This window comes from Notothenia rossii (assembly GCF_949606895.1).
Source record: "Notothenia rossii genome assembly, chromosome: 9".
NCBI classification, from domain to species: Eukaryota; Metazoa; Chordata; class Actinopteri; order Perciformes; family Nototheniidae; genus Notothenia; species Notothenia rossii.
This window is the reverse complement of record NC_136907.1, coordinates 31,440,529-31,455,253: the sequence shown is the minus strand read 5'-3', so window position 1 is coordinate 31,455,253 and position 14,725 is coordinate 31,440,529. Positions and strand designations below refer to the sequence as shown.

At 38.5% G+C, this 14,725-nt stretch overlaps 1 protein-coding gene and 1 pseudogene across 2 annotated transcripts in view; one reads left to right on the top strand and one right to left on the bottom strand.

Annotated features, from left to right (window-relative positions):
- Positions 1 to 11,615, bottom strand: part of LOC307019854 (solute carrier family 22 member 4-like) — a 28,798-nt pseudogene extending 17,183 nt beyond the window's left edge. Inside the window, exons 1-10 of the transcript XR_013810567.1 lie at positions 11,595 to 11,615; positions 5,742 to 5,924; positions 4,718 to 4,821; positions 4,179 to 4,333; positions 3,896 to 4,067; positions 3,514 to 3,640; positions 2,849 to 2,949; positions 2,372 to 2,586; positions 1,769 to 1,951; positions 1,485 to 1,621 (exon numbers count right to left, since the gene is read on the bottom strand). The product of XR_013810567.1 is annotated as a solute carrier family 22 member 4-like (transcript). The remainder of the gene's footprint in view (positions 1 to 1,484; positions 1,622 to 1,768; positions 1,952 to 2,371; positions 2,587 to 2,848; positions 2,950 to 3,513; positions 3,641 to 3,895; positions 4,068 to 4,178; positions 4,334 to 4,717; positions 4,822 to 5,741; positions 5,925 to 11,594) is intronic.
- Positions 11,616 to 11,909: 294 nt separating this feature from the next.
- LOC307019853 (general transcription factor II-I repeat domain-containing protein 2A-like) lies at positions 11,910 to 13,490 on the top strand (the record flags this gene model as incomplete). Its single annotated transcript, XM_079650956.1, has 2 exons — positions 11,910 to 12,295; positions 12,632 to 13,490. The coding sequence occupies 2 exons, from the start codon at positions 11,910 to 11,912 to the stop codon at positions 13,488 to 13,490; spliced, it is 1,245 nt and encodes a 414-aa protein (XP_079507082.1).
- Between the last annotated feature and the right edge of the window lie 1,235 nt (positions 13,491 to 14,725).

Sequence of the window (14,725 nt, the reverse complement as noted above, 5' to 3'; positions counted from 1 at the left end):
TTTTAAAGCATTTCTCAAGCAATAATTTCCTCTTAGGTCTGCTGTTTAATATCTATTTAATGTTGTTATAACTTGCTTTTATTACTGACCAGTACAGTCAAAGTTATTTTGCCTTTCATCTTAAACATTCCTTTGCTGCAACACTAATCATTTTCCTAGCCATAGCTGACAGGAATCAAGCATGTATAAACCACATTACTACACATATTAAAATTACTTGTATATAGACTCTCCTTGCAGTATGTATATTCTATTGTACTTGTATTTACTTGCACCATTTTTATCTGTTTTATTGCGTTGCACTGTTGGAGGAGCCTGTGACCTAAGATTTTGACATATCTACACTATGTATAAATGACAAAAAAAGCCTTGAATCTGTTTTTTATTATCCTTATCAGGTTATATATTACAAAGGTCGAAAACGGTATTAGTTTATGGATGCAATTTGTTGCTGACAAAGCAAATGGCTATTACAACAAACATGTGAACTGTGCAACTTTTGTCTAGTGAACATGTTGTGCTCTTCTCTGATGTTAGGTTCATCTTTTACGGCAAAACATGAATTCACATTTAACAGGTCACCCTTATAACAGTAATAACGGAAACCTGTCTCTGTCTAGACAAATGCCAGAAATTAATTTATTACTATGGCTAAAAATATGTTGGGAATGCAAAAGCTTGTTGACTGGTCACTTGCATGTCTACAATACACAGCGTTTATTAAATGTGTGGGGGTTTTCTGCATTCAAAAAGGTAACAGACATGTTGCATTCTATCATGAAATTAATGTATGTACAGTAATGAAAAAAAAGTTGCAACAGTTATTTGACATTTAACAAAACTTGTGTTATTAAATATTATTGTAAGGATCTTTTCTGTTTTAAGTTTTCATTCAACCATTTTAGTTACAAAATAGATGTTTGGGAAAATGAAAGAGTGATGTTTCCAAATAGCTAAAAATGTGTTAAACAATGAGAAATGTTAACAATACTAACACAATTCAAAAGCAATATTCACATATAACTTTCATTGATGAAGTGTTTGATTGTCAAAGTGGACTTTCACGATGTTCCAATCGTATTGTTTCTTTTCCAGTGCATGGACACTTACACCTGTTATAAAGCGATAAAAAGGAAGAAAAACATTACTGGCTGCACGGTAAGGACTGTGATTTCAAGTCAGGACATTCATGTTGTGTGATAATAGTGCTCCAACTAGTTCATGTATTAGGATAATCTCAATCCTACTGGAATCAAGAATTATTTGGCATTTTTGCATTAAAACGCTTTTTGTCAGTATAGTATGCCAAGTAAAAAGGAACATATTTAAGAGTGTAACAGAAAGTCAAATGAATAATGTTTTAAAATGTGAATTCTGTTTAATAAGTACCCCATAGTTATTAAATATGTTAACCAGCATTCATTACTTTATATCTAAAAATGAGCTTGGCATTAAAGAAGCTTCATAACTATTTCCTAACGTACCCACCTTTCTCTCTTAGGCATCTGTGTCATAGTTTCAGGTAGAGGTTTTCCAAAACTCTCCGGCAGGAAATAAGCAGCGATGGCAGCCACGACAGCCAGAGTCGACAGGATAATATAAGGAAGATATATGTATGTATCTAAAAATTGAAAAGGTAAGGTTTAGATTGGAGAAAAGTCCAGGGGCTTTAGATTAAGTTATGTCAGAGTGTGTGTAAGGCTCTCAAACTTGCTGACGATATAACAAACTGGACATGCATTAATGCAGCAAATGCAAATGTACTCACTCAGCTTTATTACGAAAGGTGCTAAGCTTGATCCCACTCTGGAGACAGTCGTGCACGTCCCTGTTGCTGTGTTCCTTAGCACTGTTGGGTAAAGCTCTGTCATGTATGTAAACATCAGGGAGGAAATAGTGGTAAAAGCATATTTACCGAACATCTCCAGTGCAATACGGAGATTGGGTAGACCTACAGAATAAAGAAATTGTGTGTCAACTGTTGTTTTTTGTTAATAAGATACACAACTGTAGTGCATGATTTGACCCATGTTTGTACCATGAAGCCCTTTTCTCCTTCAATACAATAACAAAGGTTACAAACCACATCATATAAAGTAAAGTATAACTTATTCCTGACTCATGATGATTAAATGCACAAATCAATGCAAGAGCTCTTTCTCTTGCTCACCATTAAATACAAAACCCAGTAATTTAGTTTGTGAGTATCCTATTTAATTGTAGCAGTTATTTAACCCAACAGAGGTACATATCAAGTATGTTTGGTGAATAGCTTGAATAAATAACAATTGTGAATTCTCTTAAAGATACAAAGCGTTCTCTATATTAAACCTTTGTTCTGAGAGTCCCCCCATATTTGTTTTGGGCTTACTTTGAGGCAGCAGTAGTATGAGGTAAAGCGGCATTGCTCCAAAAAGCAAAGAGGACATGACAGACGGTCGGCGGGGAAGGTAGTGCAGAATCAGCCAGCTAGAAATGTAGGCTGGTACCTCTACAGCTGCTGAGATGAAGCAGCTGATGTAGGGGTTAGCATGAAGCTGAGCTGTGTTCAGGGACAGGCCATAGTATCCTGTTGTTGAACAGAAGCTGGGATCGGAGATGAATGAACAGAAAGGCCCTCACTCTTATCAAAAAAAGAACTGTTAAGAAAATAGAATGAATGTATATTTGAGTGATTAGAGAAAACAGATTTTTCCTGTGTTGAATATGTGTTGTTTAATAAGGGATAATAATAACTATAATGTTTTTTTTATGTGAATGGTATGAGCCCTCTCAGACATCATAGTAACTGTTAATAATGCAGAAAGATCTCATTGTAAGTAAATGCAATAACAATCTGTATACTTACAACACAAAGCAGAAGATCAGAGTTGTGGTTCTGATGCTGCTTTTCCTCAGCAGGTCGAGGACATTGGCTCTTTCTTTAGGCTGTGCGTTTTCCTCCTCACCCTGCAGGATTGAAAACAAAATGAAACCCTGTGTTGTGGTTTCTTTCCTCTGTGGCCTAATATCTATGAAAACAACAATAAACATGCATTTTTCTAGTTTAAATACAAATGTGTCCATCCTGATCAGAAGATGACAAATGGATATATCATATGGCGCTTTAATGAGAAAACGTAATGTTTGTTTGAAATGAGATGATGTACTAGCGCTACCTGCCAGTGGGTTATATGATTTAAACCCCTTGCTCTGGGGTACATTTTGTGAATGGTCCTGCTAGCGTCTCTCCCTGCTCTGGGTTTTTGGCTAGAACCCCTTCTCTGTTTAAAGTGTGTGGTTGTGTACTGTATTTGTATTATTTAAAATTAGGACTCATTTCAAGGCTAATCGAGATATTTTGGACCATTCATTTTTACAGACATATAACACTTACTGTATATGTTGCTTGTGAAATGACTAAATCACTTTAGATGTGTTAATACCCTGGCCTACAACATTCCTGACAATGATACACATAAGAAAAGTATTATAAAACGGAGTACCAACAACAGGAAGAGCAGATAAACTTACACTGTAATCTTGAAAGATGATATTCGGAATCTTAACTTTATTCCACTTAGCAGCCTTTCTCACTATGGCCTCGGCCTCCTCCACTTTTCCCCGAGAGAGCAGCCAGCGAGGAGACTCTGGGATGAACCTGCGTCAGTGTTTCAGATAGACAGAAAGCAAGACTCGGGCTGGATAAGAGAGACTTTAAAGACAAAGTATAAAACATTTTGTATTGATAGTACAGCTGAATATAGACAGGAAAGAGAGAGAGGGACAGGAGAATTACAAAGACATGTATTCATCTTATACTTTAGTGTGACTATGGGAATATCTCTATTGGGAATGTATGTAAAACAGGCACAGCCATTGATTTGCATGTATGCTTTCATGTAATGCAACATACGTCCAGAGAGGGAGGTAAAGCAGGCCGGGTAAAGACGAAGCCAACAGGAGAGATTTCCAATCCCTCAAAAAGTAAGCAGCAAGAGGTAGAATCATGTAACCAATGGCAAAGCCTAAACACGTGCCCAACGATGAGTAAAGGACTCGCACATTGCCAGTCAAGATCTCAGCGCCTGTGTGCAGAGATAAGAGAGAGAAGTTTTAACACATTCCTGCATTATGTTTTATTTAATCTGTCAACTGTGTTAAACGACAGAGGCACTATTATAGACTGTGACATGTACCCAGCACTAAAGCAGCCACAAAGTTGGACATCTGTCCCAAACCATTGAAGAAGGGGAGGATAGTAAACATAGTCCAAGAACTAGAGAAGACCTGAATGAAGGAAAATAACGTCTGAACTGCCATGGTTGCAAAGAGCACAGGTTTTCTTCCAAACCTATGAGACACAAGTGAACATAATAAGAAAAACAAATGCATAACCTAGTATGTACACATATATGAACATAATAGTTTTTCTGTCGAAGATTTGAATGTAGATGTGCTCCACACAAACATGTGTGTTTAAAGTTTTTGTGACATAAAAGAAAAAAAACACAACACCACTTAAGGTTACGTTATATACTATATCACGGCATTATTGAGCACCATGTAATCTGATGCTGGAAAAGCTTTTTATAATCTGTAAGGCACAATAACACAAAATCCAACATAATGGGTTTTAGTAGCTGTGTATAAAATCATGCTCCAAGTGTCTTATGCGTCTTAGGCCACAGCAATGCTAGTAATGTAAACATCACATGGTTCTGGTGTTTTATAGTACCGGTCTGACAGCTGCCCTGAGAAAAAGGATCCAAAAAGAACTCCAATGAAGTAAACTGTGGCGGTGAACGGCTGCTTCCACTCATCACTGCACACCAGGTCGAACTGGAATATCCAAACAATACCATGTTTAACAATAACATGCATTGTTCGGGGTATTTCCCCGGTAATGTTATGATCTCTCTGCAGCTGGTTCTTTATGACACTTGTTCGATGTCTGATTATATTTCGATGATGCTAAGTCTGTGTGGTAAAAGGTGCCCCTGTAAATAACTACTGTAGCGGCAAGTGACACAGGGGACTTTTTTAGTACTTTTAGTCATTATGTGACAATGACGCAGTGATCTTGCAGAGATACAGTCACAAAACTTGACAGATATGTATTTTCAATTTTTTTACATTAACAAAGACACTTTACAATCACAACAATGAAAGCATCTATCTGAAAGAGAGAGAATATTCTAATCTGGAGACAAACATTCTGAACTTGCCAGTCTTGACTAGCAGGCAGAAAAACAAGACAATTTGCACAGCAGTTTAACAAAGGGCACGTCTCGTGAAGAGAGTAGATCCCTATCTAGCACATTGGATTTTAGATGTTTATGTAAATTCATAATACATTTAATACTCAGTACCTAGCCCAAGTTAGGTAAACAATATTGTATTAAATTAAAAAATAGAAGAAAACTGTTAAACATTAAGCTTGTTAACATTCTATGCTTACATTGTTCTGTGGAGGGATTATTTTATAGGTACAATAATAAGCAAGCATTAACATGTCTACTGACTGACAGCAGCTGTGTTCGCTCCACTGTGCCAGGTGTGCTAAGGCACAGAGGTTTTAGATACATCCAATTGATATAAATATAACATTTAAAAAGTACTAAGCTGATTTAGTACACATTAAGAGAAAATGAAAAAAGCTTGCACTGAAGCACGTATAGTATCACTAGGGGATAAAAAATGCTAGACATAAAACAAACTGACTGCGAAGATCGAGTAAAAGGTTTGGCACGCACACACACCTCAGAGACCAGAGTAGACTGGTAGATGTCTTTGCTGTAGCTCCACCCGTCCACTCAGCCCTCCTGCTCCAGGTCGGTGAGGTTTACGTCCCTGCCAGGAATGAAGCCCTGAGCAGAGAGGTCTCTGACCACATCCAGCCTGTACCTGCTGCATCTGCTCTGCTCCCGTTTCCCATTCACCACCTAACAGTCACAGTGATACAAAATGTATCACTGTGTCACAGTGATACAAAATGTGTTATCAGAAAGGTTTATTTTTTACACAGCCTCAGGTTCCTGTCAACCATTGTTTGTCCTGTCAACCATTGTTTGTTCATTGCAGGTTCACTGAGTGATATGCTCCTCCTTCTAGGAACGCCCTGATTATTTTGTTCGTTCTTTCCCCTTAAGAAAGACAGTGATAACCACAAATGCACGTCACACTGTACAGATGCATACAGAAAATACTTTTTCTATCAACATTTCAAGTGACTACGATCACCTTTGTAAAATGACATTCAAGCAATAATATGTCCAGTGTTTTGCAATATATCACGAGATAATGAATTAAAACCCCTGTATTATGATACATATTGCATTACCAGAGTTGTCAATAAAGTAAACAACTGTTTCAACCTTTAGAAGCAATAGTTGTCAAAGTCAAAAAGCGATCGATAAATACAGTTATTTTGATAAATATCTTCACTGAAAATATTTGAAATTACACAATGCTCAGTGCTGTAATAATAAATGTTTAAGTCATTCTAAACTTGTTTATAGCAATAATACTACAGTCTGAGACCGTTTTTATTATTTTATAGAGACTCTATAAAAAAAACGTAATCATACATATAGTATATATAAAATATATGCTTTGTAACTTTTCAAATACGTTGTTTTTATTATGAACCCAATCAACAAATATATTTGTTCACTCTAGTTGTTTTGTTTCCTGTCTGCGCTTCACCACGAACCATCAGATCAAAAATGCAGATAAACTTAAGATGACTAGTTTCCACAGAACTGGTGAAAGAAAGCGGAGAAAATGAGGAGATATCTTTAAAGTCAAATTGAATTTTTATCCGGTCAAGTCATCTAACAGTTCTGGTCAATGCATTATAATCCCCTCTTAGACTACCATATTGTTGTGACTTTAAACACATTTGAAATAAAGTCTGTAGAAACAAATAAGACATGACACAACATGGAATGAACAAGAGAGATAAAGAAACAAACAAAAAGATGCGTGTCAACAATTCAACTCCTGAGCAACAGTGCAGAGAGCATGTTGTAAATACCACAGAGCCATATGAACACTAGGTGGAGTACTGCATTAAGTGAAGTACTTTACTGCTTCAGAGGTACTTTCACTTTACTGAACTAACATTTCATTTCATACCACTTCAAACTGCAGTATACATTTCGGAGAGAAATACAGTTGTTTTAATGCAAACAGTTTTATGAAAACTACTGTGAAGTTATTTTGAATATTGAGGATGGATGAACTAGTAATTTATTTGCTATGCATTTCATAATTGTGTTAAGTGTGTCCTCCTCTGCCCTTGTCAGAACATACAGCATTTGCTTGTGCAAATACATTGCTGAGCCCTACAGCACAAACTAAAGCATAGTTACAGAGCTGCTCAAATAAAGCCAGTCACCAAAACCACATGCAATCGCTTAAATGACATACACTGTATGGTTGCTTGTATCTTTTCCTACTAACAAACAGTCATGTTAAAAACTGTTATATGTATACATAAACACACATGTATATTTATGTATTGGCCCTAATATGTTTTTTATAGCGTGTCCTCTGTATTTGGATACAGTACAAATGTACCACAAGCAAAGGTTATTGGCCATAATGTGGGATTTCCTTTTAATCTTTCCCCTGGATAAGACGCTGAAGAAATGCACCAAAACAAAAGGTTATTTCCAAAATTGTTATTTCTACAAAAAGAAGGAAAAGCATTTAGTGTTTTTGGACATTTTAACAATTCAAACTGTGACATCTCACACAGCATATGATCATTTAGAGATGTTTAGATTAAGAGTACTCTTTGGGGATGTTTTCAAGTGTAAGAAACAACAGGTTTTGTCAGCAGTCTATATCTGGGTACTGTCAGTTATAGGCGATCACTGTTTACTGGCAAGATCAAAACCTCCGCCTTAATACTTCATGAAACACAAGACGACAAAAAGATGAGGAGCATACGCCAGTCCTCTGTCAGCAGCATATTCAAAGGTCAAACAGCAAGGAAGCAAACATAGCATTGTCAAGGCGGTGAGTGACAATTTAGAATATACTGTCATATCTTGTTCTGAAATAATCTAAAGTGAGTAGAATCATTGTATTGCTGTTTTTTATAGAAGGTATAATATTTGAGAGGGTATACATTCTTTTGCGTTTTTTTTGTTGCATTTTTTATGCGCTATTCATATTGTTCTGACCATATTTTATTAAAAACATATTTAGTTATAACCTAAAAGATCATTTAGAAATTAATTAAAATATAAATACAATGTGGCACTCAATTAATTTTTTTTATGTATGTCCTAAAACAGGGCAACAATAATTTACATCTGCATCATGCTCATCACTCTGGCAACCACAGTTCTGGTAAAAGGTACGGTCCGGTGTATCTGTATTTCTTTAAGTAAAGGTTAGCAGAGAAAAAGAGTAAAAGTATGACTTTTGGAGCAAAATGTAATGATACAAAAATATATAAAACGTTGAAATGGTCTTGCATAATTCCCTTTCCAAACTGAGATGAAATGCCTGACAAAAACAAGACATTTCGACAGTATTTTTTCTCTTTCTTTTTAGGATCCATCGAGTGCAATTTATCCGAGCATCCTGAAGCTCAGGTGTGTGTTGGAGCAGTCGGAGAAGTGTTGATTTTCCATCTGCCAAACACAGCAAATACAAGCCTTAGGTTGAAAAAGGATAATTAATATATCGTTTTAAAAATATAAAAAAATAAGTAATTATATAAACATGAAGAGTTTGTGAATCAGTATGAACTCTTCACAAATGGAACCGTCAAACTGGGTAACGCGACAAAGAGACACTAGGAAATTACCTGCTGGAAGAATTTGGATCTAATGGTTCTTCACTGAAAATGTTGAAAGTGCATCTAGAAATACAAGGTAGGTAAAATAAGTTTAGAATGTTTTTTAGAAAGAGACAATTGTTAAATAACTTGGTAAATCTACACCAGTTATGGAATATATTTTTGATCTTGGCTAACATGCGTTAACATTTGCATTTGATACACCTTATTCAATTATCTTGTGATTTACTAATATGTGTGGTCTAGGTACCTGCTTATAAAAATCCTCAACTTTAGTTAGATATAAGTTAGAGATATTTCTTCAACATGTAATTGTTGTGCCATTTTGCTTTTTATTAGACATTGAACGTTTTACAGGCAACAACACATCTACACTGACATACAAATACAATTAACTTAAGAAATGTAATGACTGAATTTTAGCCTACATTTGCTTATGCAAAAAGGGATTGTGAACAAGAGTTGCAAAAGATACAATTGTGTTGTCACCATCGGGTTTTAGGCAATTATGTTTACATTTTACATACAGCATTTTGAGATTGAAAAGAACATGTATTCTTTAAAAAAAATATTAAACAATACAAATAGGAATTGGTACAGCTAATGACTTCACAGTTAAAATAGTTTTAATTGGACTTTACTTGTGCAACTTGTGCTGTAAATAAATGTATACGTTACTCCATGTTTCTTTCAGCTCCAGTGTCAAAGCCAGTGGAGTGATGAGGCCCGAGCATAGACGTCAAACTGAACTCTATGCTGCCTCTAATAAACAAATCAAAGAGAAATACGTGAGTTGTCTGACTGAAATAAAGTTTACAAACACTAACAGTTTTTTCAACATCATAATACACAATGACATCCCCAAATAACAACTCATCAACTATTGATGGTCTAGTAAAATGGAGTTGAGCAGACTATAGGTCTATAATGGTCACTCACAACTGAACATTGATTTAAAAGATTGTCGGGGTAATTTCGAGGCTGCACATGGGTAGACTTTGCGTCCTTCAAATCTCCACAATGCTTTGCGCACGGACCAATTTCAAAAACCCTTGCGGAGAATGGCTGAACCGACGCAGCACAGCACACATTTAAATGTAAGTATGTAGTGGCATAGAACATGTGTTGGTAAATATGTTACTTTGTTGCATTTGTTATCACCAAAAATGTGTTCCGTGAAAGTAAAGCAAGTTCATAATTAGATAGACATCGTGAGGTATTTATTTTCGGTACAGTTTATGTTGAAACCGTTAGAGAGAGTGGCACACTTGTTAGCCTGTTCCATTCTTCTTTGTTTTCCGAAGCTGTGGCTTGGAAGTATACTTGCTTCGTTTCTGAAGGAAGTGACTTGGAAGTATGCGACTACCAAGCCAGTATCCTCGCGATTGAGAAACGCCCCCTGTCTTCTGCACAGCTAATAAGCAGCTGATCGGTATCTGCCTCTGCACCTGAGTCTGATGGCCGGTTGGATCCTCTCACCCTCAGCTGGCCTATCAGCAGCCAGGGCCGACCATAAAGGAGGCACCCAGGAAGTCTTATTGCTCTCTCTCACCCTGGTTAGTGCTAGATCGTATACCTCCTGGGTTTTAGGCGGCGGAAGTGACGTAATCGTGGATGAGAAGTCGGCAACTTTTGCACATCTGGTAGTAAAAGTAGACACATTTAATTTCACTTAGCATGGGCTCTTCGCGACTCTGGAGTCCTGCAGGAATCCGGAGGACAGTGAACAGGAGTGAGAAGGAGCACACTCCTAAAAAATCTCCCCCCTTTTTAAAAAAAAATAAACCTCGTACTGTGTGTGTCACTGTAATCCGATATCAAACGCACTCAGTGGCTTTCAGAGTGTTAAATCCCATCTGTGCTTTTCTTCTTCTGAGATGTCATTTTTTTTAAATATTAGTAATAGCCTGCTGTCCTCCATTCATTTTTTATGAATTCTCAAAATATTATATTTATGATTTCTCTGTGGGGAAATTATGTATTCATGCTCGTCTCTTGTCCTGGGCGGCAGGTTATGTCAGTTCCGCCTAAAATCTAGGAGGTATACGATCTAGCACTAACCCTCTCACCCTGGGCCTGTTGCTGACTGAGGAGCTTGAATTGACTGCCTTGTTTAGAAGCTCATTCTACTTTGTTCTGACCTCTGTGAATGTGTGTGTGTTGAGAGGTGGAGGAGTTAGGTAAGTCTGGGGTAACCTGTACATTTCTCATCACGTAGGTAACTAATGTTTAGACACACTAGGTTAGCGGATTGTTGCCACCCCTGTATTCTGTTTTGTCAAATTCTGAGTAGTTTAGTGAGGGTTTTTCTTTGAGTTTTGGTTTCAGAGGATAGATGTAGAGATAGGCCTGGTTTTGTTATGCTTATTTCTTTTGTTTGGCACAATCTCCTTTGTCTCCTCCTCCTCCTCCTCCTCCTCCTTACACAAAGAGTATTTCTGTTTAATTTCTGTTCAGTTAGGTTTACAAGGAATAAACCTTTTGTCAACCTTTACGCTGACTCCCTCATTTGTATTGGGTGTTGTGTGTTATTGTCTCCAGTTCCCCTAGACCAGGGGTCACCAAACTACGGCCCGGGGGCCGGATCCGGCCCGCCACCCCCCTTTGACCGGCCCCCACCCCCTCTGCCCCTCACTACTTAAACCGGCCCTATGAGGCAAATCCCCAAAAGTCGTCATGGCTTATTTTTTTCAAATTGATTTTTGGAAAATAATAACATGGCTGCGTTTGGTATTTTGTTGATTTTGTTTCAGTTAAAAAAATTATATTTAGTTAAAATAAAATGCACTATATTTGCCGAATTGTCGTCACCCGACATGATGGAGATCAAGTGAGTGACAGACAACGCACGCGTAGAGAACTGTCAGTGTTCAGGACAGCAAAAATGGCTAACGTTAACGTTAAACGAAAAGTTGATAGAGAGTGCAGAATTTTCAAAGAACAGTGGACCAACGACTATTTTTTTGTTCAGTATAAGGACCGTGCCGTTTGCATTATCTGTAAAGAGAGTGTGGCGGTTTTCAAGGAATATAATCTTCGTCGTCACCACGAAACCCGCCACAGTGACTTTGCTAGCTTGCGAGGGCAAGCAAGAGCAGACAGAATTCGCAGAATGAAAGGCGGACTGGCAGCACAACAACAAACATTCATTCGCCAAACCCAGGTAAACCAGGCTGCTGTTCGAGCTAGCTTCAAGGTAGCTCACATACTAGCTACCCATGGGAAGCCTTTCACTGATGGGGACTTTGTTAAACAATGCATCCTTGCTGTGGCCGAGGAGGTGTGTCCCGACAAGAGAGAGGCAGTCAACGGTGTGAGTCTCTCCGCGACTACTATGACCAGGCGAGTAGAAGAATTGGGGGACAACGTTTATGAGGAGCTGAACGAGAAAGCGTCACAATTCAAGTTTTTTGCTTTGGCCATGGATGAGAGCAATGATGTGCAGGACACAGCACAACTGCTCATTTTTATTCGTGGGATTAGTGAAAGCTTTGAAGTGTCTGAGGAGCTTGCAGCACTAAAAAGCCTCAAAGGAACTACAACAGGAGAGGATATTTTTGTCCAAGTGTGCAAAACAATGAAAGAGTTGGGTCTAGACTGGTGTAAATTTGCCAGCATCACTACGGATCGCGCACCTCGTATGGTTGGCACGACAAGGGGGCTAGTAGGGCGCTTGAACAGCGAATTAGAGGAACAAGGTCTCACCCCCCCACTACAAGTCCACTGTCTGATTCACCAGCAAGCCCTATGCTGCAAAGTTTTGAAGTGGGCGTCTGTCATGAAGGTGGTTGTGCACTGTGTCAACTACATCCGAAAAAATGGTCTGAAACACAGACAGTTCCAGGCCTTCCTCTCCGAGCTTGAGTCTGCCTACGAGGATGTGCTGTACTACACAGAAATCCGGTGGTTAAGCCGAGGCAAAGTGTTGCGCCCTTTCTACGACCTGCTACCCGAAATCAACACCTTCCTGCAGTCTAAAGGTGAAACGGTACGAGAGCTGACCGAGCCAGAATGGAAATGGGACCTCGCATTTTTAACAGATGTGACTGAAATGTTGAACCACCTTAACGTGCAGCTCCAAGGCAAAGGGAAGCTAATCAGTGACCTGTATTCCCACATCAAAGCGTTCAAGGTCAAACTAGTGCTGCTTGTGAGACAGGTCGAAAAGCTGGACTTTACGCATCTCCCTGCCACCCAGAGCTACTGCGCTGAGAAACCACCTGTCCCGTTCCCAGTCGAAAAGTGCAAGGATGCACTGGAAATGCTGCAGGGGCAGTTCAGTGTGCGGTTCCGTGAGCTTCATGTCAACGGTAAAGCAATACGTTTGTTCCAGAACCCCTTTGCTGCCGGCATAAATGATGCCCATCCCTCTCTTCAGTTTGAACTAGCCGAGTTGCAGAATTGTGATATCCTTAAAGACGCGTTCAAGCCTGACAGTCTCATTGAGTTCTATGCTTCGCTCCCAGAGGAAACCTACCCAAACATCAAACAGCATGCATTGAAGATGTCCACAGTTTTTGGCAGCACCTACATCTGTGAGCAAACCTTTTCCCGCATGAAGCCAACCAAGAATACAACAAGGAACAGATTCACAGATAAACACTTGCATCAGACCTTGAGACTGGCTACCACTAGACTGCAACCAGACATTGAACTTCTCATCAGCCAGAAGCAAACACACAGTTCACACTGATACGGTAAGCACACTGATTTTAACAATTACTGATTTTAATTGCTATAAATATGAAATGTGAAGGCTCTTTTTAATTTGCTACATATGTTGTAAAATTATGTCACAGAGAAAAGCAGACAGCAGCATGTCTTGCCATTTACTGAATATGGTGCTTCCTGTGTTCAATCCGTCATCCCTCCATGCCAGGGCTCCAGAAGGCACTCTGAAGTGAGGAGAGGAGATTGCTGTTGCTGACCCCATCCCAAAGACAGCAAAATTCATCAACAAGTACAAATCCAGCTCACCTACATATAGGCTACTGATTTTGATTGCCATTATTCTGTATTATTGTTGTGCTTTAGTTTTGAGCCTACACTGCTCATGTCCTTTTCACCTTGACCTAAAAAAAATGTTAACTGAACATGCTCACCTGGATAGGCATAAGAGTTGGCTAGTTCTATTAGCCTACTCATGTTATTATAATTTTGATGTTTTTTATTTATTTATTTATAGGCCTATTTATTTGACCTTTATTAAGTGCTGCACACAATTATTATTATTATTATTATTATTATTATTATCATCATCATCAGGCCTACCTATAATTTATAATTTTGAACTCACCTTTGCCAGTGTCAATCACCTCAACTAGGCAGATGTTTCTTACCTTGACAGCTTTGATGTTATTTTTATTAGAAAACAAATAAATGGAATATCTGTGGTATTTCAAATTAAAGCAAAGTGTGAAGACTCAATTGCTACTTTTGTAAAGCACTAATAAAGATGGTAAACAAATATGTGACAGGAATCAAGTGTTGATATAGTAGTGTGGAAGTAGTAGTGGGGATGGCTGTGCCGGGCTAGTAATCTCTTCTACACAATGAGCTGACTCGGCCCCGGCCCCCCATCACAGTCAAGAACAATAATGTGGCCCCCAGAGAAAAAAGTTTGGTGACCCCTGCCCTAGACCTTAGTGGGGACGTAACAGTGAGGGACAGTGTCCTGATTCACAGTAGAACACTCGTAACGAGGCTTCGACGGGCGCACTATTGAAAATGGCCCAACCACTTAATTTTACATGAAATATTTATAATACATAAATGACTCATCAGTGTTGTTTTAAAAAACGACGATGCGTCTGTTGTTGTGGTTCAGTGCAAACTTTGCGCTGTATGCTGGCAATGGGCATAGATCCATATCTGACAACGGTGGTACGACATAATGTGACTAACGACACGTTATTTGTTTATTACGCA